At 30.9% G+C, this 25,653-nt stretch overlaps 1 protein-coding gene across 1 annotated transcript in view; it reads left to right on the top strand.

Moving 5' to 3' along the window:
* The first annotated feature begins 1,259 nt into the window (after positions 1-1,259).
* The window catches only part of Rich (Guanine nucleotide exchange factor subunit Rich), a 63,923-nt gene continuing 39,529 nt past the window's right edge, over positions 1,260-25,653 (top strand). The window contains exons 1-11 of the mRNA XM_014428282.2: positions 1,260-1,477; positions 3,338-3,445; positions 3,570-3,722; positions 7,407-7,584; positions 12,805-12,938; positions 14,287-14,378; positions 14,515-14,788; positions 19,917-20,048; positions 21,087-21,293; positions 21,462-21,831; positions 22,664-22,857. Coding sequence (XP_014283768.1) covers positions 1,337-1,477; positions 3,338-3,445; positions 3,570-3,722; positions 7,407-7,584; positions 12,805-12,938; positions 14,287-14,378; positions 14,515-14,788; positions 19,917-20,048; positions 21,087-21,293; positions 21,462-21,831; positions 22,664-22,857 — 1,983 coding nt within the window. The 5' untranslated portion in view covers positions 1,260-1,336. The remainder of the gene's footprint in view (positions 1,478-3,337; positions 3,446-3,569; positions 3,723-7,406; positions 7,585-12,804; positions 12,939-14,286; positions 14,379-14,514; positions 14,789-19,916; positions 20,049-21,086; positions 21,294-21,461; positions 21,832-22,663; positions 22,858-25,653) is intronic.

The following is a 25,653-nucleotide window of genomic DNA, read 5'->3' as shown; positions in this document are numbered from 1 at the left end:
TGTTTGACGTCTGATAAGCTTTGCGTTTAGCCGGAAAGGGCAATTTTCTTGGACAAAGTGAAGGTGAGATATTTCGTCAAACCCTTCATTTTCCGACTCTTGTGTGCATCTGTTCTCAGTCCTGGAGAGAAAGTCTGCACAGTTCTCTTCTGATCTAACACATTTGACAGTGTAGTTGAAGGCTGACAGGAAATATGCCCATCGTTGCAGCCTGTTTGCAGCATAAATTGGCACACCCTTACGCTCTCCAAAGATGTGTACCAGGGGTCGATGGTCGGTATTCTAGTCCATCGGGTTCATCTCGGCAACCAGTATATCTGATCCCGTCTCTCCACAGTTCTAGTCCGTCCGTATCATCTCGGCAACTAGAACTGTTACCCTACCTTCAACCCTGTCTACCTGCGTCAGTATCCAGGGCTCATCCCCTGGCGCGGTCGTTCCTTACTTCCTAAATAACTGAATACGCCTTGCCGAGGGCCTTCTGTGGAGTGGTTATCAGGGTGGAAAGCCGTCTAAAATCAACTAACCTCACTCTCTCGTATGCCAACTTTGACAGGAGATTCAAGCCAGGGAGGGTTGTTATCTTCCACTGTTTATCGTTATATGTACACCTGCTTTTGTGGATTTCTACAACTAACTTTGAAGAGATATGGAGAAACCATTGGCGTTTAATTCGGCTACCCTAGAAAGCAGAATCAAGAGATTTCATCGGAAAGTCCTCCGTACAATTATAGGAGCGATCTGGTATTAGAGCCTTAACACGTGGAGGAGGAGAACTAACATTGAACTGCTTACAGAGACTGGTCAGTCAATATCTCGTGATATGAAGGCAAGGAGGTTAAGATGGGCAGGGTATGTTGTTCGCAGAAATCCATCAGTAAGCCTATACAGAACAACAAATGCCACTATAGTTAGCAAGAGACCGCATGGGAGGCCAAAACCAGATGGATGGACTGAATCATCAGAGATGTGATTCAGCTGCATGCAGCAAACTGGAAAGCATTAGCCCAAGATAGACAGGTGTGGAGAAGGCTAATTCGAGGGGCCAAAGATCTAAGAGGTCTGTAGAGCCAACCAAAAAAAAAAACATAAAGGACACCATTTTAAATTCAAATTATAACAGTTATGCTTGAACATTTCGTTTCGAAGATATTGTAACTTGTTCTGTATTTTTTCTAAAATACCTCGTTGGTCCTATCTGCTTTGCTTCTGTTATAGGTTATTGTTGTAATTTGAAAAGAATTGAAAAACAAAACAAAAAACATGGGAAGGTTATAATTTAAGTAACAATGTTACCTGTCAATTTTAATATTTTCTAGCTTTATATCTTGTAAATATGTATTTTCCTGTTGGGTGGCCAAAAGTTTTAAATATTAGTAATACTATAAATTGCTCAATACGTCAATTAGTATGTAATAGGGATAAAATTTTGTTCGCGGTTCTTACTGACGACAGTTTACTTATTTATTACTGTAAGGTATTGTAAATTTAATTCATATTTGTGACTATTTATTATACTTTGAAGTGATGCTTAGTTAAACTAAGGCAGTTATATGTTTGTTTCATAATTTATGTTTAAGAATGCATTATGTCTTACTGACATTAGATGAATAGTTATGTTTTTAACCAGTACTTTAAAGTACTATGTTGGAAATATTATAATTAACTACAGTAATTAGCTGATGTATTGTTAAATATAATTTTTTATTGACAATACCTGTCAAGCTTATTTAGTTCTTCTTAGTTAGATTCTTCTTATTTGGGTATTTTTAAGATTCTTGTTTAAAATTGTACCCAATTCATACTTTCATATGTCCTATTGACAGTTATGCTTGATTAACCCAAAATATGTAAGTGCGTTTGTTGGACTGAGTCACAATTATATCTCTACATTTTGTAACAAATCATACATTCAATATTACTAATTTATTACTGTGTCTTTTTATTTATGTATATGAAAATGTATTTTACAACCATAAAGAAAAACAAAAAACAAAAATTAGTTTGGAAAACAAAAATGCAAGAGAAATAAATATTGCAATGGATCCCTCAGAACCACTTATCATACTGAGGAATAAAAGCAGTGGTTCCATGGTGATGGTGATAGTGACAGTAATAGTAACAGTGACAGCTGTTGTCGCAACTAACATCTTGTAAACTAACTTTTGCTTCCATACTATCAGAATTTGGTTGATAGTTGGTAATTTTAATATCTATCTCATCTTACCAGATGAGCTTCCATTTTTGGAAACTACATCAGCAGGCCTATTAATGCTTAGCACCGAAAAAAAAATTTTAAATTAACAAAGAACGATAAACATAGCATAACATGGTTAATTAAAAATTCCGTTGATCATTTAACTATTTTCTAATGATAATTATACTTAAAACTAAAGCAATTAAAAATTGGTGCCAACTAAATATTAGTTTGAGTCGTGCAAAAACAACCTCAAAATCAAAAGATGGGAGCACAACTATTCTCATGGGAACAACCTATATATAGCTTGAATATAGTCCAATTGTTATATTCTTGTGTCTTTACTGGAATTTCAGATTTTTCTTGATGCCTTATAACTATTATTGGTTCTTTTTATTATTTTTGTTGTTATATTAGACTTGTTTTATATTCTGAAGTTCTTCACATAAGAATGGAACAACAGTATTGAATTAGAGAATATCAGTTCATAATGTAACTGTTTAGGGGATCAAAGTGATCAAAATTGCTAAATAACTCATATTAAAATAATAAATAAAATCAATGTATTTTACTGTTTATAATTTCTTTCTACAAACTTCAAATTTTTACTAGTCTGTCATTTTAAAGTATAAAATAAAAGTTATAGTTTTAAATAATTTAGATGAATATTACTTATTTCCAACTTGAATATTAATTTATTTGTGAAATGTTATTGTAGGAAGAGAGTACGGGTGGTGGTCAGTAGAGGTATCAAAATAGTGAAAGAAAACTATTTTATTGTTAACCAATGTTGTACCCCACTTTCCATGGCTTCGTCAGGGCTGTCAGATTGAAACAGAGATGTCAACTACCAACTGAATAATTTTTAACTGCTGACAGTTGACATCTCTGTTTCAGTCTGACAGCCCTGACGAAGCTATGGAAAGCGGGGCGAAACATTGGTTAACAATAAAATAGTTTTCTTTGATTATTTTGATACCTTTATTGACCGCCACCCAGACTACCTTCCTACAACCTACTTCATATGGTCAATTATCTTCTTCCAATGTGAAATGTTATTTGTTAACTACATTATTGTTTGTGATGTCTTTACTTAAATTATTAACACATTTACAGACGTATATATTTTTTTATTTACAGCCATGTTTACTCTTAGTATTACATCGAAGAAAACAGCAGCTTTTAGACGAGCAAGGAATAAACGAACTGGTCGAATGGAAACCAGATTCCAGTGCTTTGATAGTAATTGTATGTTGAATTTTTAACTAAGATTTTTTCAATTACTTTGTTTTATAATTATAGCTTCAGTAGTGGTATTTAACATTAAGTAGATTCTATTATTTTTTAAAGTCTATTTTACTCATTGTTTTAGACTTCTGGAGGTGTTATATTGTTATACAAAGTAGTATGCGACCCTAACAACAGAGGCGCATATGAACAAATAGACCCACCACAACCTAACCTTCGGAGAGATAGTGCTGAATTATTTATAAAACAAGTCATTCCTAATATCAATATTATTTTGGTATGTTAATGCATTTTTGTTTAAATATTTTATTAGCATGTGTTTCAGTCAAAGGTATTAATATTAATTTGGTATGTTAATGCAATTTTTGCTTATATATTTTATTAGCATGTGTTTTAGCTTGTCCATTATTAAATGAATTAATGAAATGAATGGAAAAATAAGTTTATTTTGGGATAAATGTCCCCTAAGAATAAATATATTGTTCACAAATTAGGGTTAAATGTCTGCCATACATTTAAAAAGTTTCAGTGTTCATTTTGAAATAACATAAAACTTTTAGGTAAAATTACAATTTATTATAGTAATCAATAATGGCTGTATACATAGCTCATAGTGATCTGGGAAATATGATTATTCCAGGAGAGATGTTGGTCAAAGGTGACTCCAAGGTTTTCTATTGTGGGGTAGAAGTGAATCGATTGGTATTTAAGGAAAAGTTAGGGAGGGAATAAAAGAGACGCTTAGAACCAATAAGAATTGTATTAGTTTTTCCAGCATTCAATATCAAGTCGTTTAATGCCCACGCATAAATGCTGTTTATTTCTTCATGTAGCCTTTGGATGGCCTCAAGCATCTTAGAAGGATGGAAGGATATGTAGATTTGGAGATCGTCAGCATATAAGTGGTATTGTGAATGGTGAATGGAATCAGGGAGATCGTTAATGTAAATTGAGAAAAGGGTTGGTGAAAGTGAGGTCCCCTGAGGAACACCTCGTGTCAGAAGAAGGGGAGAGGGTGGTCATTTGTTCGAAATGATTACTGTTTGGGATTGATATGACAAGAAGGAGGGGAACCACTTTAGGACACTGATACGGAAAGGTTTTGAAGTTTGGTGTGGAGGATATTTTGGTTAACTGAGTCAAAGGTTTTCGAAAAATCAAAAAAGAACTAGTATAGAAATTTTTTGATTGTCTAAGGAGGATTGGAGGTCCTGGAAAATTTTCAATAAAACGGATTGTGTGGAATTTTGGGATCGAAAACCAGATCGGAAAGGGTTAAGGAGAGTTTTTTGCTTGAGAAAATTATTAATTTGGGAGTGAACCAATCTTTCAAATGGCTTGGATGAATTGGATAGGATGAATATTGGCCGGAAGTCAGAAACTGAAGGAGAAGGTACTTTGTTTAATGATCGGACCGAGACTTTCTTCCAGGCTTTGGGAAAAATGAAATTTTGAAGGGAGACGTTTTAATGTGCAGGAGGACAGGAAGAATGATGGGGAGACAAAATTTGATAATCTTTACTGGAATTTGGTCAGGGCCGTAATCATTATTTCTGGACTCGATGACTAGGACTGCTAAGATTAGGTCATCTGGCAAAACATTTAAGAAATAAATGTTTTAGGATCATATTGGGTTCCAGGGATGTGATAAGATGAAAAATCGCATAAGGTTGTAGAAGGAAGTGGAGCAGCCAATAAAGAGTTAAGCTCATCCGGATCGACTGGGTAATATTAACAGGATTTAGTGCTTACGACGGAGAGGTTCTTAAGAATTTTCCATTTGGATTTAGGATCAGGTGCTTTGGATAAAATGTTGTGAAAATATTGCTCCTTATTATTATTATGTTTTCATAAACTGTAGAAGTTGATAATGCTATCAATTTTAAAATCTCTCTGTTTTAAAACATATTAAGAGTGACCTCTCTTAAATATGTTTTTGGAGGTCTGGAAATTGAAAATACTATCAAATTTAAGATTGTCATCTCGCTTATCAACTCATTTTAAGGTTTCATATTTTAAACATATTAATGTCATTTAACATGTTTTCTAAAGTATAAAAAATGAAAATGCAATACATTATAAGATTAACTATTGGTTTATTCTAACATTTTGGATTTCTTAAACAATGGTTTCCTATAAATACTAGATTCATATTAAACATACCTAAGTAAATGCAATATAGTTTTGATTCTTTTTTTATTCTTTTATTTTTCTCTGAAATCACAATATAATTTCTTCTTTGTTTTAAATAATTCATTTATTTTATGCTAGAGTAGTTTCAAGTTATGCAGCTGTAGATTATCATATACAACTTTTACGTAATATGCCAAAATGATGTATGACATTTGTGTTGTAATTACTTTTAATCATTGCTTAAATTTTATACATGTTGTGAATTTCTTGATTAATTAATTTTTTTTATTTTATTTTTTTGTGGCATTGTAAATAACATTGATACTGTTGAATGAAGAGTTTTAAATATGAAGAGAAGATGTTCAGTAATGACAACACAAATAAGTAAAGCTTAGTTATGAAATAAGTTTTACTTATTTATGTTTGACATTACTGACTCCACACCCAACCATCTTCTGCTCATATTGAATCTACAGTCGACAATAAACACCGCAGTAAGAGTTATAAATAGTCTTTTTTTTCGACTTTACAAATGTATACTAAAATCAGCCATCAACAACATTGGTATTCTAGGGTTGAAGAAATGGCTTTAATATGTTTACAAATCCAAAATGTTAACTGATTCTTAGTAAACTGACATTCAGTGGTCTTAATATCAATATCAATTTCAATTTCTACTCTGAAAACTCAATAAAGGACCTGAAAATATTTTAAATCCAAAAAATTAAAATAATTTGATACTCGAGCATACAATCTTAATATTGTTACTATTCCAAGCTCTGCCTACAGCTATTTGTACAAATATAGGAATACAATTGTAATCAAATTTATGGATACAAATTCACATTTGTTGTTTTAAATATTAATATAATCATATTTATTTATTAGAGTATAAATATATTAGTTTTCGGAACTCTGAATGTACAACTATAAATACATTTTACCCTTTGTATTTAAAGGTTTGAAAATGAACATAGCATTTACAGCTGAATTGAAACCTTTTCCAGAAAGTCTTTCCTATTCCAAGTAATTAGAACTTAGTGCCCCTCCTGTATCCTAAAAAAAACCTACATTTTAAACTCTCTGTCAATCCTGTACTACTAGATTCCCATCCTTCTGACTTCTACCCTCCACCTCACTGAACTTTTCTTCGACTGTTCCCTCGTTTAAATCCCCGCTGTTTAACCACTTTTTCCTTCTCTAAACTGAATAAACATTATATTTAACATAGATATATATTATTTGTGAATATTGAACATATATATTATATTAAATATTAGAAAAAGTGTATCTTGGGAACTATTAAACGTAAATAGCTCTATTTAGCAATTTAGCAACTTTAAATGATTTTTTTTTTTTTTTTTTGTAGTTTTAAAGATATGAAGCTCCAAATGAAAAATTAATGTTTTGAAATAGCTGTAATTTTTATTTCCCTTGCTATGGTTGGTAGAATCATCAATTTTGTCCAGTAACTATTTGTAGTTTTTATTAAAGTAATAAAAAATCAGGGTGAAATAACTTCCTTTATTTCCATGGGATCTTGGACTATTAGTAATGAAAATTATTTTTTTCTAAAAAACTGTTCGTTTTGTCCTCTTGTAGGCCCTGACTATGTGAACAATAGTTAAGAAACATTGCCTCAATGTGGTTTTTTATTATCAAAAAACATGTATATATTTATATATCATTAATTACTATTGGTACCTACAATATTTTGCTTTGAATAATTATTGTTTACTATTATGTTATTACTATATAATTTATTTAAATATTTATTTCGTATTTTTGAATTTAATAAAAAATAAAAATATACTTATTTTTTATTTAGGCAAAAGAGGTTTCTGTAGGCTGTGGAATTACAAGTATAAGTTGTATAAGAGATGAACTAATGTTAGCTACTACTCAATGTCAAATACTTAGATATAAGTGGGATTTGACATTGAACCGTGACTATTGTGTGGAATTAAACCGTGTTCCATTTTGTTTGGATCAGCAAGCATCAAAAGGTGTGTATACATTTTTTTATCACCTTACCTATCCCTATTACTTTTCTGAATGAGTTTAACATTTTAAGGGATCCCAGTGACCTACTTCAGGAACCTAGCAACCCTTCTCACTTGTGCTCATAATTTTCCATACTATTCTTGAGGAGGGGGTCATGTCTTTAACCTGATTTACCTTCATCACCAACCCTTTCCTAGCCATCCTCTTGGCTCATCCTACCTCTTGGGAACCTCAGGGCCCAGTTCACCCGAGGTTACAGTGCCCTTGGCTCTGGGTTAATCACCTGTACAGAGTATTAATGATTAATAGAACAACAAGCAGCCTGAGATTTGGCCAATTTACTATGTTACGACAACGACTATTTAAGATTTAGATTATAATTCTATAGAACATTCGCACAATCAACGGAAAAGAGATTGAACTAGTTGAAGACATGAAAAAGTACAATTGGAATTGTGGGGATTAGTGAAACAAAAAAGATGGGTTCAGGTATCACCCAGTTAAATGACAGATTTACTATGCGATATTTTGGTATTGATCTGAATATGAGAGCGAAACATGATGTGGCTATTATTTCTAACCAAGAAGGGGAAAGGAAAGTCCTTAACTGGAAACCTATAAACTCCAGGCTATGATGCCTTGCAACACTATCTGGATGAAATAAGAAATAAAAATGAATTTGTGATTGTGTATGGAAATTGAAAGTCTAGAATAGAAAACTAACCAAATTTGGGAGATAAAGGAATTGGTAGATTCTCAAGTGACCCAGTGTTCAATGAAAGTGGTGATTGAAGATTCAATTTCTGTGTGAACAATGAGCTCAATATTGGAAAAAATTTTTTCCACATAAAAGAATTCACTAAATAACTTTTAATGCTGAAGAAAGAAACCCAAGACACTATAGATTATTTTGCATACATACCTTTCTTCAGTGAGGTCATGAATTTTTTTTTATATTTCTTTATTACCAGAACAGCTCTGGTTGGCCATACATGGTTATTGTATCATTTTGTAAGTTATTTTTTAACAGTTGATAAGGGGGGGGGGAGTCTTGTGCAAGATGTATCCCTAATTATTTGACATGATATAACCATGAACTATTATAATTTAAAAAAAAAAATAATAATCCAGAGAAAAATATCAAACAAAAACAAAAAATATTGTAGAGTATTTTAAGAGGTCATGGATATAAAGGTTATGTGTGGGGCAGAAGTCAACACAGACCACTGCCTACTAGTTTTAGGGTCTAAAATTAAGATTTCAAGGACCAGGAATAGTAAGAAATATGAGAGAATTACCACTAAACAGCTACAAAGTCAGGATAAAAGAGAAGAATATGAAAGTGAAATGGAGTGAGCTCTGAGGGAAGTGGATATGGAGGAGTATGCATGCGTTTGATCTGTGGTGAGTTAATTTAACTTGTGAAAAATTCAAGAGAACTGTCTTAGGTATTGCAAAAAAAAAAGTATTTAGAAAGAAAAAAATCAACTCTACATTCAAAAGAACAAGGTTTTGGAAGAAAACCAGGCCAAGGTTAAAGAAAAGAAAAAAGTATGTAGGAAATAACTTAGCAATCAAAATGTTAACCAGAAAAGCTGTCGTTTTTATCACGTCAATTTTCAACAGTTGCCTTCGTACTGGATACTTTCCGGATACATGGAAGAAAGCCGAACTCATAGTAATTCACAAGCCTGGTAAGAACGCTAAACAAATCAGCAGGTATAGACCTATCAGTTTATTACCCATTTTTGGAAAATTACTGGAATCAGTTATAAAAAAACATCTTAATTCTTTTTTCAAAGCATCGAAATAATTCCTGATTTTCAATTCGGTTTTCAATACAGTCATTCCACTTCTCACCAACTGGCTAGACTATCGGAATTTATAATTAGCGGAGTCAAAAAAAAGAGACACACCCTGGTAGCGTTCTTCAATTTCCAACAAGCTTTCGATAAGGTCTGGCATCGAGGTCTCCTATATAAACTAAAGAAACCAGGCACTCCAAAATACCTATACAATAGTCTGAGCTCATTCCTCAATGGTAGAACATTTTCAATCAAAATTAATTACAAAAATTCAACCCTTAGACAAATCAATGCCGGCACTCCACAAGGTTCAGTCCTTTCTCCTATTTTGTTTAACTTCTACTTTCAAGACATCGTCCAGTCCACACACACCTCCATAGCTATGTTCGATACAGCTGTGTTCTCTCAATATGATGACATAATAATAGCTAGAAACACTTTGCAAAGTCACCTTAATGATTTAGAACAATATTTTACTAAATGGTTGATTAGCTTGAATATTGAAAAATGCAACTCAAAAGTTTTTACTCTTCGACACCCACCAGATCCACCGGATTTAATCATCAAAGGTAAAAATGTGAAATGGAATCCTGCCAGTGAAACAGTAAGATACCTGGGAATTTACCTAGACTGCCGCCTTACCTGGAATCACCATATCAACATCAAACTATCTCAAACTTATGTAAGGTTAGCAATGCTATATCCTATCCTAAACAGAAATTCCAAACTAAAACCATAAACAACTGTTCTTATATTTAAAATAATCCTCAGGCCACTGCTGATGTACGGCTGTGAAGTCTGGGGAGTGGCATCCTTCACGAAAAGGAAAAAACTACAATCTTTTCAAAATAAAGTCCTAAGAATCGTAGTTAATGTTCCTTGGTTCATAAGAAATAGCCAATTGCATCGTGAATTACAAATGGAGTCAATAGATGATTATATCAAAAAACGGTTCATGAAGTTCCACTCCCAGGTGCCGACAGTTAAAGGAGCAGTGATCTACAACCTGGGAAACCCAACCTCAACCCAAAGACTGAAGCCCAGACTGTTGCAGGACATTCTTTTATAAATTTTTAATAAATATAAAATTAATTCATAGTCACACTACCTCTATTTACTTATTATTATTGTTCATTTTATTTATTCATTATTATTATTTTTTTTTTCTCTCTTCCCTTTTTCAAATTAACTTGTTTCTTTTTACTATTAGAAGACAATTGTTTATTTTATTTAAGTGTACCAATATCATTATTTTTTGTTATTAATTTTACTTTCCTCTTTTATTAAGAAGCATTATTCTTATCTATTTATTTTATTATTACTTTTTTTTTTAACATTTTATATAGTTAGGGGTGTCATTTGTATGACTATACCCCCTCATAATCAACTGTTAAAAAATATATATAATATAAGTTATATCAACCATGAAAGGCCCACCAGGCCGATCTGGTATAAAAATAAAATAATAAATAAAAATAGGAAATAACTACGGGCAAATAACTCTGGTGATATGAATATTTACAAAGAAAAAAGGCAAAACAAAAAGCGAAGATGGCTAAGGAGAAAGTTGGTCTGAATTTGGTGAAGAACTCAAAGCAAGCTATGTTGAGGATATAAGGAAGTTTTGGAGTACTGTGAAGGAGTTATGGGGGAAAGATGGAAAGCTGGTAAAAAGTATCAAAAATTGTACCAGACAGTTCCTTATTGTAGAAATTTAATTTCTAAAAGAATAGGCGGTTTTTTTTTTCAAAACTTTAACTTAAGTACCCAGTTAGATGTATTTTTAATTTTTTTTTTAATTAAAAAGAAGATCCAGATTAGTTAGAAGTTTGTGAATGGAAAAGAACAAGGAAATAAAGTTCTCTTTGGACAACTTATTGAAGAGAATGATCTTATCGAGGATTAGGTGCCTGAAATGGCCATTTTACAGTGGGTAGGGGTTCAAAACGAACATTTACTAGTCCAACCATGAATGGTAATTAAAATAAAGAAATGTAGAGTCGAATTTTGTTATTATTGTATGATGAATACTTTAGCATGATAAAATAAAAACCTTAGAAAAAGAAAGGAAAACAAAATATGTATAGATTAAATAAAAAAGGAACTTAATCATGCTTTTAATATAAAATTAAAACTCTTCGTAAAATTAAAAATGTTAATTGTGTCATTAGCGATATAAAATATAAATTTCTTTATATCACCATGGGTGATGGGGATAATTGTTGTCCTCATGGAGGAAGATAGTAAAACGTCCTCCTGCCGTGACATAAGGATCAGAACATTAGGATTGGTTAGCCTGTTAACAACAGATACTAACTAGAGAGATAAAAGCGCCTGAGCCGGCATATGTACACAATAATGGTATTATTTATACCTCTGTAGAATAAATAATAACAAGCTAACGCAAAATGTTTACAACTAAAACCGATAAAATTATTCATAGTACGGAATTAATTGTTAATGATATGTTGACCACAACAGCCATGATGAAAGCCAAAGATAACAAGGCAGCTGGTGTTGATGGAATCACAATTGAAATGTGGCGGATACCTTGTACAAAGATGGTTACTAAACATTTTCATCAAGACATTCCAATAGAAAGCTATCCTTACAGAAAGGGAAAATAACATCATCATTCCGATCCACTAGAAAAGTTCTTCAGTAAAGTGTGAAAATTATTGGTCCATATCCCTATCATCCATAACTCTGAAGTTGTACTCAAGAATGTTAGAAAGAAGACTTAGATGAATAGTAGAATATGTGCTTTAGGAAGAATAGGTAACATTCAGACCTGGCTTAAGGAGCCTAAAACTGAAAGTAGGAAATTGGAAAATGAATCCTGTATATATCCAGAATTTAGTACTTGCCGATAATATTCTCAGTATTGTAGAAAACAGAGGAGCCTTGGGAGAAGCATTACAAACATGGGAGGAAGCTTTGGGATGAAAAGGAATGACCATCAACTTAATTAGCCATAGAGAGTATGAATTAATAGTTTCTTTCTACAGGCCTGATATTTTATTATTAGCGGAATTGATCATTGTTGAAAATATTTAAAAAAAAAAAAATTAGTATTCACAAATCAATTGTCTACATTGGTAGATGGTAACTTGTATAGTTTAAAGGAAAATAAACTCTTATAAAAAAAAACATGAAAAATATTATATTTTACCAAGAGTATATTTTCTCCATAATTACTTTTAAATCAGAAGATTGATACTAACTTAATCATGTGTTAAAACTGACTTTAAAAATCACATATGTTGAGAGTCAGAACAGTTTTGTATTTTTACTAATTATGGTATAATTACCTCACTTAAAGTTACAAAGATTAATTATTACCCCTAACATTATTGTCATTTCTTTTTTCCCTGTAGGGTTTGTATTTTTTCAAAAGATATCTATTGTTTGTTTTAGCTATTCCGATTGTTGAACGAAATACTTATGTCATTGATATGGATTATTCTCCTCTTATTGGTGGATTTTCTATAGTATTGAATGATGGACGTTCTGCATTTCTTACAGCATATTCTTTGAAGTTTGACCCTAATGTAAGTATTATCCTGTTATTAACAATTAATGCTGTGAAATATCTAAACAGTTAATGCTATAACAAAACAAAAAAATTTATTTTTTAAATTGTTAATTTTCTTAACACATTGATTTGATTTTATCTCTCTTTTTGTTAGTACCTATTGAATATATTATTTGTCAACTAACTTTTTACCAGATAAAAGTTTGCAGAAGTCAGTTATTTTAGTAGCTAGCTTGGAGCCTTTTTCTTAAGATGTACAAAATAAAAATTATACAAAAAAAAAAAAAATTTCAAAATCTTCTACAGCTACTTATGAGGTTTATCAATTTCATCATTGTCTGGCTTGCTAGAGAAATTTAAAATAAAAAGTACCAACCCTGTTTGGAAATATTCTTGTTGGGGTGAGGGGCCTTTTTGCAATTGATAACAGAGCCATCTCTTCCCCAGAGCTGATTCTATGGTGAGGCGTTTTTATTTCAAATCATTTAAAATGAGTTAGTGGACAATAACCCGAAACACATTTACGCAGTACAAAAGAAAAATATTTATATAAAATAATAGTATATGGTTTATCTCGAAAAAGAAATAAATGAACACTAAAATAAAAGGCAGACAAAAAAGTAAAATAACCCTTCCAGCTGAAAACAAAAAAATGTATTTTATAAGTAATGAAAGGAACAACAAAAGAAACAGAATATATGAACAAAGGAAAGATAAAAAATCGGATGTGAATAAGATGAAAAGTTAATAAATCATCCTCTTTTAAGTAGGTAACCCTATTCCTACCTAGGTTACCTAAATTGATCGATCAATATTGTGAGTATCAGATGGATATGCACATTTAAATTTGCTTTCTGCTTCACTTCAGTTGGGCGATGAGGTAGTGAGATATCGATGATACCATCTACAGTCTCTGCTAGAGGGCAAAGAGCTGGTGAGGTTTCGAGATATATGGGTCAGTGTATGAGGATAGAACTAAGAAACAAGAAAACTCACTGTAGACTGAACACTTTCTTGGGGTTAGTGTTGTCTCTCAGAGGAAGTCCATATAAACTCACAACATTTATGTATAGATATACAATGATGTAAATATTTTAGTTAACTAATAGTTCAAATTTGTTTTATTTTACTAAATAAATTTTAAAATAAAACATGTTTTAAACTAAAGTCCAATATAAAAAAAATAGTAAAATAGCAATCTCAAAGCTAAAACAATTCTGTAATACTTAATTGATTTCATGTTCTTTGTTGTCATCTATAATAAAAAATCTTAACTATGAAAATAATGTTTATTTATATATGTATATGTATTTATATGTATATTTAAGCTATAGAATTATTATTATTATTTTTTTTTTTTTCAGCAAATGCAAGGAATTTGGGCTCCAAATATTGATGATGGAACATGTTCATGTGTCAACCATAAATTTAGACTTATTACTTTTGGAAGAAGAAAGTAAATGTTTAAAAGTTTATATAATGTTTATTTCAACTTCTTCATACTCTATTCTATTGATAAATTTTATTTGAAATATACATAATATTTGTAATACTTTCCATTTACATTACTGGTTTTTTTCATACTTTTTTAGCTCTCAATGTGTAGTTTACAGTGTTGATGAAACAACAGGAGCACTTATTGTTTCTCATAAACTGATCATACCCGGGCAGGTTTATCCTGGGCCAATTGGAGCTGTAAATTGTATGCGGTGGAGTCCTGATGCTTGTGCCTTAGCAGTAGCATGGTCTACTGGTGGTTTATCATTATGGAGTACATTTGGAGCTCTTTTGATGTGCTCATTATCTTGGGATTATGGCCTCAATGCAGATTTGGCTCTCAGTAATCCACTTAATATATATGGAATGGTATACTTACCTTAATGATTGTTTTATAAATTATAAACACATTTCAAAAAACTCTAAAACTTCTCAAAATACACTCATAAGGGGAAGCTACCCTAGTGGGATCACTGATTTCAATGAACCTTATTTTAGTGATACTAGGTTGAAAAATATTAGACATGTATCTGAGGATTCTTGCCAATGCACCCTAGGAGCTGAGGAAAAAAAAATTATATAATTTTAGAAATTTGTTTATTATTTCACCTTTTGCTCTACATATATTCAATGGATATTAAGTGCTAATCAATTTTTATTTATTTCTTTTTTGTATAAAGTATCAGAACAAAACATTGTTAATTATATATTTCATTTCATCTTTTTTTTTTCATTATTTTAAATGAGCTTAAATATATTAAAAATTACAAACACTAAAACACACTACTAGTAAAGTAGACAAAAACAAGTTTTTTTAATTGAACATCAAGTCAGATTAGTTTTCAGCATATTTCAAGACCCTTAAATATAAATTTTTATGTAAATCCAAAATTATAAATTTTTGGAGGATATTTTTTTCTGCCTATGTCTTGCATTCATAAACAAAAACTCTTCACAATTATATCTAAATCCAATTATACTACTATAACTGATGGAAAGCTTAATTTCCATTCTTTCAACCCATATAAATATAATTTATTTTTTATTCCTTTATAATGCAGAAAAAGTAGTTTCAAATAAAAATAAATTCTTTTATGTTTTATTTTATATTTCCGGTTATAATTTTTTTGGATAAATCTGGTTTGCACTTTTTTGTGAAGTTCAGATAGTCCTAAACTGCTTGTGAGGTTTGTGAAGTCATATTGGAGTTTTGAATTCGCAGTTTCTGTGATTTTAAAAAAGATATTGAAGGCTGGACCGAGTAAGGAAAAAATGTTAATTTATTTAATGCTAGATCGGCCTGGTGGGCCTTACATGGGTAATGTAAGAGGTAAATTTTTTTTAACAATTAATTATGGAGGGGGGTATAGTCATACAAAAGACACTCCTAACTATATACAATGTTATAAATAAAAAAATAAGATAAAATAAATAGATTAAAATAATAATTCTTATTAAAAGATGAAAGTAAACAAAAACAATGACATTTATGGATTTAACAAAATAAATCATTGACTTCTAATGAAAAAAAAAAAGAAAGTGAGTTCAAGAAAAAGATGAAGAGAAAAAAAAAAAAATTAAGATAAAATCAAATTTTAGAGTGACAATAACAGAACTGATAAATACAGAACTTATAACAGGATGTCTTGCAGCAGCCTTGGCTTCAGTCTTCAGGTTGTGGTTGGGTTCCCCTAGTTGTAGGTCACTGTTCCTTTAACTGCAGGTAACTGGGAGTTATGGGAAACTTCATGAACCTTTTTTTGATGTAATCCTCTATTGTCTCTATTGGTAATTCCCAATGCAATTGGCTGTTTCTTACAAACAAAGGAGCATCCACTGCAATTCTTACAAATTTATTTTGAAAAGATTGTAATTTTTTATTTTTCTTAAAGGATGCCACTCCCCAGACTTCACAGCCATACATCAGCTGTGGCCTTAGAACTGTTTTAAAAGTAAGAATAGCTGTTTATGGTCTTAATTTGGATTTTCTATTTAGGATAGGAAATAGCATTGCTAACCTTGGGTAGGTATGTTGTTGATATGGTGGTGCCTTAATCGGTATGGCAGTGATCAAGGTGAATTCCGAGGTATCTTACTGTTTTACTGGCAGGATTCCATTTTATATTTTCATCTTTGAGAATTAATTCTGGTGGATCTGGTGGGCGCATGAGAGTAAAAACTTTTTAAGTACATTGAACATAGTTGTTGAACAGAATGGGAGAAAGGACTGAACCTTGTGGAGTACCGCCATGGATTTGTCTGAGGGTAGAATTTGTGTAATTTATTCTAACAGAAAATGTTCTGCTGTTGAGGAATGAGCTCAGAATGTCGTATAAGTACTTTGAAGTGTCCACCTGCTTTAACTTATATAGGAGACCGTGATGCCAGACCTTATCGATTGCTTGTTGGAAGTCCAAGAAAGTTACCAGGGTGTGCTTCTTCAATTCGAATCCGTTTATCATAAAATCTGATAATTTTGCCAGTTGGCGAGAAGTGGAATGGCTATATTGAAAACCAATTGAAAATCTGGAATAATCTCGATGCATTGAAAAAAAAAAGAAAGATGTTTTTTATAACAGATTCCAGCAATTTTCCAAGAACGGGTAACAAAGTGATGGGTCTATAGCTGTTGATTAGTTTAGCATTCTTACCAGGCTTGTCAATTACTTTAAGTTCAACTTTTTTTAATATACAGTTCTCTGGTGGTTACAGTTTTAAAATTTTGTCTTGAAATAATTTTTTATTTGGAGGTTTATAAACTGCCGTGACGATGGTAGAGGATGAAGAGTGTAGAAGAACCAAAACAACCTCAATGTTAACTATTTTGGAAATAATATTTTCAGTGAAGCTAATATTGTTTTAATTATTAAGCCTTAACCACCAGATAGAGTCGAACAATCTCTGACAATATGTAAGATATTGTTACCTAGGATTTTCAATTTGATGTTTGGGATTAATTTGTCTCAGTTACGCAGGCTATATCGACAAAGTTTGATTTAAGGAAAGTTTTAAATTTATTTCTTTGAGGAGATAAGCCATGAGTATTCCAGTTCAAAATTTTTAATAGTTTTTTAATATGATAGCTTTGATAATCATTTTTGTATTAGAAGAAAATAAATTTTCATCATTTATTTCGTTGTCTTGATTGATTGTGGACTGAGGTTTTTGTTCTTTTTGTTTTAATATTGGGCGAGTAGCATCAGCTTATGAAAATTTTGAAGTAATTCTTGTATCCGGCCTGTTGGAATTATTCTTAGTTGTATGAGTACTTGGCTCTGGAAATGAGTTTATTTTATTTTTTGGTAATATTTACAACCCTTGTAGTTAGCAGCATGCGCAAGTTCACCATTTTACACAAAAAGGCTTATCTGTAAATTTTAACACTTAACACACCTCGATTCTAAATAAAAATAAGTTTTTTTGTGATCATCAATCATATCATTGTTTTTGTATTTAAGTCCTGCAGTAATTATAGTGGAAAATAAATTGTTAACTTTAAAAATATCTTTAGACTTTTCAGTATTTTTAATAGATATTAAACATAAAGAAGTAGGTTTTCTATCTTTGTTCAGTATTCTTGATACATAAACAACTTTGAATTGTTGTGATTGTAACTGAGCCTTTAATTCCTCTTCCGTAATACTATAGGGAATCTTTCTGATAACTACATTTAAATATTTATTTTTATCTGTAGAAAATGTGTGGTATTCTATTTTTTAAATATAAGAAGATTGTCTTCATGGTCGATATTTGTTCTTTTTTTGACTACAACCCTGACCATCTTCTTATATTTAAATTTTTTACGGTCAACTATGTATACATATATATTCTATTTTTTCTTTGTTGTAATACTTAGTCATAATTCTATTGTTGATAGTAAAATGTTTGTGTTATTGCCAGTTAACTAAGTTGTGGAAGGTCCGATACATAATGCATTTAAACCGTTTAATAGGAGTTTGTAAGTAGTGGTGTTATGTAAGAATATAGGTGGTATTTTTATGGGATTGGGTTTAATATTCAGGTTATTATTGCTGTTATTACTAGTACTTGGTGTTGCATTTATATGCTTATTGGATGAAAGGTCAATTTCGGTTAACTGATTAAATGAATCGCCCACCCACACTTTTAATAAAGGAGTAATTTCTTGATAATATTTACCCATTTTTTTAACAGGTGACAGGATTTGTGGTGAATCGGTTGGCTCAATAATTCTTTTCTTCTAATTCAATTTGGCTGTATATTAGTCTACATCCATTTTATCTTCTGAAAATTGTTGGAGTTTCTGGGAAAAATTGGGTGAATTGTTCAAATCATCGCCTGATTGCATTAATTGTATAAGAACTAAACGAGAAAGAAAAAAAAAACATGAAACTAGCAGAAAAAAACTGTCACTATAGCACCGCGTTTGAGTAAAGTTAGAGTGTCAACTGAAGAAATGTTTATTAAAACCATTTTATTTATCAGTATTGTGATTCAGGTTCTTTTTAGTGTCCTTAAAAAGTATTAAATACAAATTTTCTTAAAAACCAAAAGATATGCAAGACCGACCCATTTCACATCGATTGGTCCAAATTGTTTCAACTGTGTACCCATATCAGTGGTATATCCCAAATATATTTTTTGTGAACCCACCAGGAAAATATATTTTAATTTAATTGAAAATTTATATTTAAGAGTTTCTGAGGACATTAAAAACTAATCTGACTCATGTTTTCCTAATGACATATTTTCTAAAAACATTCTTCAACATATTATCCAAATCCAATGTTACTATAACTGTTGGAAAGCTGAATTTTACATTCTTTCAACCCATCTCAGTATCGTTTAGATTTTATTTCTTTATAATGAAGGAAAAGTAAATTCAAATAAATAAAAACTTCTTAAAGGTTTTATTTTATATCCCTGATTCTAATTTTTTTGCATGGATATGTTTTGTACTATTTTACTATTGTATTACTAAGCATATTTAAAGGTCTTAAAAGACGCCGAAAACAAATCTGACTTGATTTTTTCTGGAACAATTTTTTTTAGGCCTATTTTACTGAAAGCATATTCTTGTTTTTATAATTGGTAATACATTTAAACTCATTCAATATGATTAACAATGTTTGCTTTTTTCTTATCCTTTATAAAAAACAAACGTATTGATTGATATATGATAATCATTGAATATATGTGCTGCGGTAATTATAAAAAGTATATTTATATTTTTTTCTTGGCTTCAAGAACTGTTGAAAATTTGTCTAATATTTTTTGACCTAGTATCGAAAAAAGTTTCATTGAAATCTATGATCTCATGTGGTTATCCTCCCCTTATTAGTGTACTTATCAAATAGGGTTCTTCTAACAATTTTTACTAATCCTTATTGTTCAGTTTACTTCATAAAAAAAATTATAGATTTTTAAATATTTAATTAATGATTTCTACATTTTTACTTTTTATTGAACATACATTTGTGTTTACATTTTTTTTTTTAATTTATATTTTTATAAACAGGAATGGTCTGCTGAAGGTTATCAATTATGGATGATCAAAAGACCACGAAATAGCAAGTTTATTGAACATTCTCCAGATTCTCTCATTCAATTAAGTTTTGTCAAAAGTGCCTTAACTGTAAATCCATGCATGGTAGGTATAGTTGGATCTTATTTAAGTGTACAAACATTATGTTTTTTGTAATCAGGTTCGAATTTATTAAAAAAGGATTCATAAATTTGATTTTAAAGAATAATTCAGTGATAAATGTTTATTCTGTTATTAACCATTCATAAAGAATGATACAGCACAAAATTATAATGTATAATATTAAGATAAATTTACTTATATCTACAAAACTATCATCTCCCCAATGAATTCTTGTTATGGTCCTTTGCAAAATATCCATTTCTTCTGTTATACTTAAAAAAAGTTATCCCTAATGATCTTTATTCCATTTGTTGTAGATTTGGCTATACATAAGTATGGAAAGTCTATATCCACACAAATCCCTTAGCTCATTAATTTTATTCCTTATCTATTCTGTTAATACCCAAGATTTATAAAAAGAAAATGGTCCAAGTTCCATTTACATAGAACAGTTGTTTGATTACTACCAATGAATAGTTTCTTCATAATTCATTTTCAAGTTGTCTATATCTGACGTTTAGCTTATCTTCTATTTGTATTGTAAATAATGATAACTTTTTTAAAAAAATTAATTGTATTTTAAATTTTTAATAAAGTAGAAATTTAAATTGAAATTTTTAATACTATGATTAATAAACAGTGAATATCATTATCATTTTGAATATCCATGCCTTGCTTTTAACCTAGGCATCTTATACATTATTTATCAATGTTTGATTTTAGGTTAAAATAAATTTTACTTGTAAATCTTGAAAATTGAATGAAGAAATATCAAAATGTAGGACATTGAATTTGTGCTACTTGAATAATTTTAAAGATTCATTTTACAAAAAAGTATGGCTATGACTTTAGTCAATATGAAATTTTGATGAGAACTGTGACTATGACTCATCAATATAACATTTTACATTATTTTACTTTATAATAAAAAAAATTATCGTAATACTAATTATAATTAAATTCTATGCATAGATTTTAGTCAATATTTTTATCACTTTCACATTTTTAATAATTTTGTATATTATCTTTATAAACTTTTAGAGTCATCAAAACCATCTCTACCTCCAAGGGGAAGATAAATTGTTTGTAAATCTTGGTGTTGGGCTGTCTCAGGTTTGCAATTCTTTGGGGAAATCAAATTGTGGTAGGGATTCTCCTCTTACGTGTACTTCCGCTCTGGTTGATTCAAAACAATGGATTGTGGTTCAAATTCCTTCAGCATATTCAGCAACTAATTGGCCTATACGGGTAAAATGTTTTACTTTTCTAAGATTTGTATTTCTATACAGTTAAAATAAACTTAAAGTTATTATACAAAATATTCATTTTTGATTAAGCACACACTTCTTACAATGCCTATATTTCTTGAACTGAAATTTCTATTGATAAAGTATTTAATCATAAATCTTTTTTTAGTACACTGCTATTAATCATGATGGAGATAAATTGGCTGTTGCTGGCCATGCAGGATTAGCTCATTATTCTTTATTAACTCATAAGTGGAAACTTTTTGGAAATGAAACTCAGGAGAAAGATATGCTTGTAACTGGTGGACTTCTTTGGTGGAATGATTATATAGTTGCAGGATGTTATAATATTCCTAATCAGCAAGATGAATTAAGACTGTATCCAGATCATTTTAGACTTTGCAATTCACATATGACTTTATTGAAACTTAATTCTCAGCTCCTACTACTTGACTGTTTACAAGATAATATTCTAATATTTTGTGCTGATGGCCATATCACAATTTACAATATGGTGGAAAAACATAAAAAAGACTCAGGTAATTAATTATTTTAACAGATTTATTGATTAAAGTTGGCGGTTATTTTATTGTATGATGTCTATAAGGAATGTCAATAAAGTTAATTTTGAGTTTCCTTCCCTCTTATTTTTCCCCCTCCATGATCTTGCTTCTTTTCTTACTGTGTTCAAAACATTGAATTTTCAAATCTTCAGTGCCTTTTCAGCCTTCTAGTTAAATATACTTTAAAATTCCATCTTTTGCTTTCACAACCTACTCTATTCTGCTTGTAGCTTTGTGGCTTTTTTATTATTTTGTCTATCAATTTGGGCTTAGAACTTGCATATGTTACTTTGCTAATTATTACCAGCTGTACCTTCAGTTATCATAGGAAGAAATTTCCTTTCATATCTTTCTATTCTGCTCTCAAGTGTGCATGTCAGAGACTAAGTTTTTCAACCTTGTTTTGAAGGAAATTTTTTTTTATAGTAATGCATACCTTGTTATCCATCAAAGAGAGATAAGAACTGTATATTTGCTTATTATAAGCTGTTTAACCTCAGTAAGCTGACTGCTTTATTGATCTATTGTGGAATAGTGGTATTTAACTCTTGGAGTATTAAGCTTACTGATCAACAGATGTTCATCAAGTGTCTCTTCTTTACTGTTCAGTAGTGTTATTTGCATAATTGAGAATCTTATACTCTTACTGGCATGCACCATTCCATTTTCTTGCCAAGTTATTCTTACCATTTATTAAAGTTCTTTATTTATCACCATGGTGTATATCTCATCTAACTTCTAAGATTTAAAATTTCCACATGTATCCATAACATAAGTAAACACCAATGATTTTGTATGTTTTTTTAAGGAGAAAATGTTGAATTAACTTGTATTCAAGCTATTGACATGTCGGCTTTATGCGTTCATCCAGCTTGCTTTGTTGCTCTTACTCTAACATCATTAAGAATAGAGCCATCACGGATGAACCGTTCCCAAAGAAATAATTTTGTTATCAATGTTTCTGGACGTCTACTGATGGTTAATCAACAGGATGATAATGCTGTAAGCCTATTTATCCATTATATTTAGTGTTTTATGTGTTAATTGATCAAAATTCTCTATAATTATGTATTTTATGAAAACTGAGAGCATGAATTATTACAATAAATATTTCAGCCCAACTTAAGATTATTATTTAAACTGCTTTTTTTCCTTTAAAATAGTTTTCATGGATGGATTGATTTTATTGTCTGAAAAATATAATGAATTCATATATTTAAGTCAACCTGTTCTCTTATAATTTGACCAGTTATTATGTAATGACAAGTTCTGAGTGTCCTTATTCAGTCTCCACTGGCTTTCAATATCAGTGATGCAGATAAGATAGAATGGTTGGGATCTCATGGAGATCTACTATATTAGGCAATGCTTGGCTCGGTCTTCCTGAGGCTAAATGTAAATATTGTATATAGGAATGAATCTGACTAAGATAATTAATTTTAATCTTTTTTATCTTAATTATTTACTATACTTCCATTTTCATTATCTTTCATTAGTTAAAAAGTAATAAATCATCATAATATGCTTACATTGTTGGGTTTCACCCCTATCTTTCAGTTTAAAACATATTTAATTAATTTTAAATACTTAATATTTTAAAAGATTAATATTAATTTATTATGTTGTTTAAAAAAAATATTGATTAATATGATCCCTAAATATTAGTGTATATAATATAAATTGCAGAGTGTCTAATTCTGAAGAAGAGCATGAAGTCCTGAAATATTAGTTTTTTGCTAATAAAAGATATTGAAAACAAAAGTTTAGTTGTCATTATATATATTTTACTTTAAAAGATTGCCCAACAAATTTAATTAGTCAATTATTTTTCATTTATTTATATCATTAGTTGTTTATTTTATTTTATTCATTTTTATCATTATTATTTTATTAATTTCATTTAATTATTTTATTTTACTTTTTTTTTTCTCTTTGTATATATGGTATGAATGGTTATATATAGCACTATTACATATTTCCTTCAGGGTGGTAGATGCAGTACATAACAATAGACAGTTTATCTCTCTCATTATTTCCTGGTTATTGGTAATGATATTCTTAAATGTTTTAAATTTCAGCAGCTATGCATGACTATTTTTTTCAAGTCTTACAACCTACTGACCTGTTAATGTATATGTTGAATTTAAGAATAATTTTTGTCTGTATTAATTGTCCTTACTTCACTTTTGTTCTGTTGTGGATTTATGATACGATGACTTTTATTTATACACTAAAAAAAGTCTTAACATTTTCATCACCAACTACTTCGTAAATCTTAAAAGATGTCTTTTAAGCCTGCAATGACCTGTAAGAACTCCTATTAGTGATTGGAGTTCATTTCTATTTAGGCCTAGCAGCCACTTAGTTCTAGAAGTATAAAGTTTAGTTATTAGTGTCTTGGCCTGTCTTAGCCCTGTACATTCCTTCCACCCCTTGCCTGCTATCTTCCATGTCCAATCAAGGACTTCTTTACACTGATGCCTTTTAGAAATGCCTAGGAATGATTCTGGTCCCATTGAAGTGTGCTCAGCCCCACTTCTAGCGAGCTGGTCTGCTTTCTTATTACCAGTTATTCCCTTATGTCTAGAAACCCACACTTACTTAGGTTTCTTTGAGCCCGTGAGGGACTCTAATGCCTGTATGCACTCTCTCACCAATGTAAAGGTGTTTCAAGGACCTAAAGGGCAGACTGACTATCTTAAAAAATGGTGTTGCCTCCCAATTCACAACTAATGACTTCAGGGCATGTAACTGCTGACAAAGTGGCAGATATTTCTGCCTAAAGACTGTCGAGTCCTTGCCAAATGGGAAGTTTAGTTCTATGCCTAAATTTTCAGTAAGGACTCCTGCACCTGTTAGACCAGTTGAATCTTTCCTTTTTTTTCCTACTGGACCTTGTACCCAATCCTCTGTCTTAAGGTGTTAGTAGCTAACTTTGGTGCCTGGGTGTTCTATTCAGTGGTCATGAGGGGTATTGTGATATTGAAAATTCACTTTCCACCACTTTGGCTATTGTCCAATGGGAAATAGGTTCTTCCATCTCTTTCCACTATCTATTGTCTCTCATTCTTAAGTAAGAAAGTACTGCTTTCCCTTTAACCAATAAGTGGAACGATATTACAGATAGCAAGACTTCTAATGCCTCAATTGGTGTTGTGCAAAATGCCCCGGTTATTCTAATACAAGCCATCCTTTGGATCCTATAGATCATTTGCACAAGGGAAGTCCTATGTGGGGCTGTCCACTACACAATGCTTCCATAGTAGATTCTGGGTCTTATTGCTATATTAATACAATGCAAAACCCTTGGGTTAAAATCCCAGGTGATGCCAACAGCTCGTCTGACTTGCCAAAAGGCTGCACTAGCTTATATATTGAGCTCTGCCAAATGAGGTCCCCAGTTAAGTTTAGCATCTATACTAATACTGAAGTATTTGCCATTTTAATTTAATTGGAGTTGATTGCTGTAGAAAGTCGGGGTTTGAAGGGTACCTAACTTCTGCTTCCTGGTAAATAGAATCAACTCTGACTTTGATGGGTTTGCTGAAAGCTGCATTTCAGTGCACCATGTCTGTACAACATGCGAGTTGCATTGGTTCCATGAATGCACTCATGAATTTTCCTATGATGAGGATCACTCCATTGTCACAAACGCCTGAGCGAGTATCCCAGTGTCCTCAAGTCTTCATTAAATACATATACATATATATTAATGTATATAAACTTTAATTTAGGTGATCTTACATATTTTAATATTATGTAGTCTGGCTGTCTATTTATTTTTACTGGTAATAAAAA

Source organism: Halyomorpha halys, unplaced genomic scaffold (genome assembly GCF_000696795.3).
Source record: "Halyomorpha halys isolate HHAL.00 unplaced genomic scaffold, Hhal_1.1 Scaffold709.1, whole genome shotgun sequence".
Lineage (NCBI taxonomy): Eukaryota > Metazoa > Arthropoda > Insecta > Hemiptera > Pentatomidae > Halyomorpha > Halyomorpha halys.
This window is presented reverse-complemented; position numbering and strand designations above follow the sequence as displayed.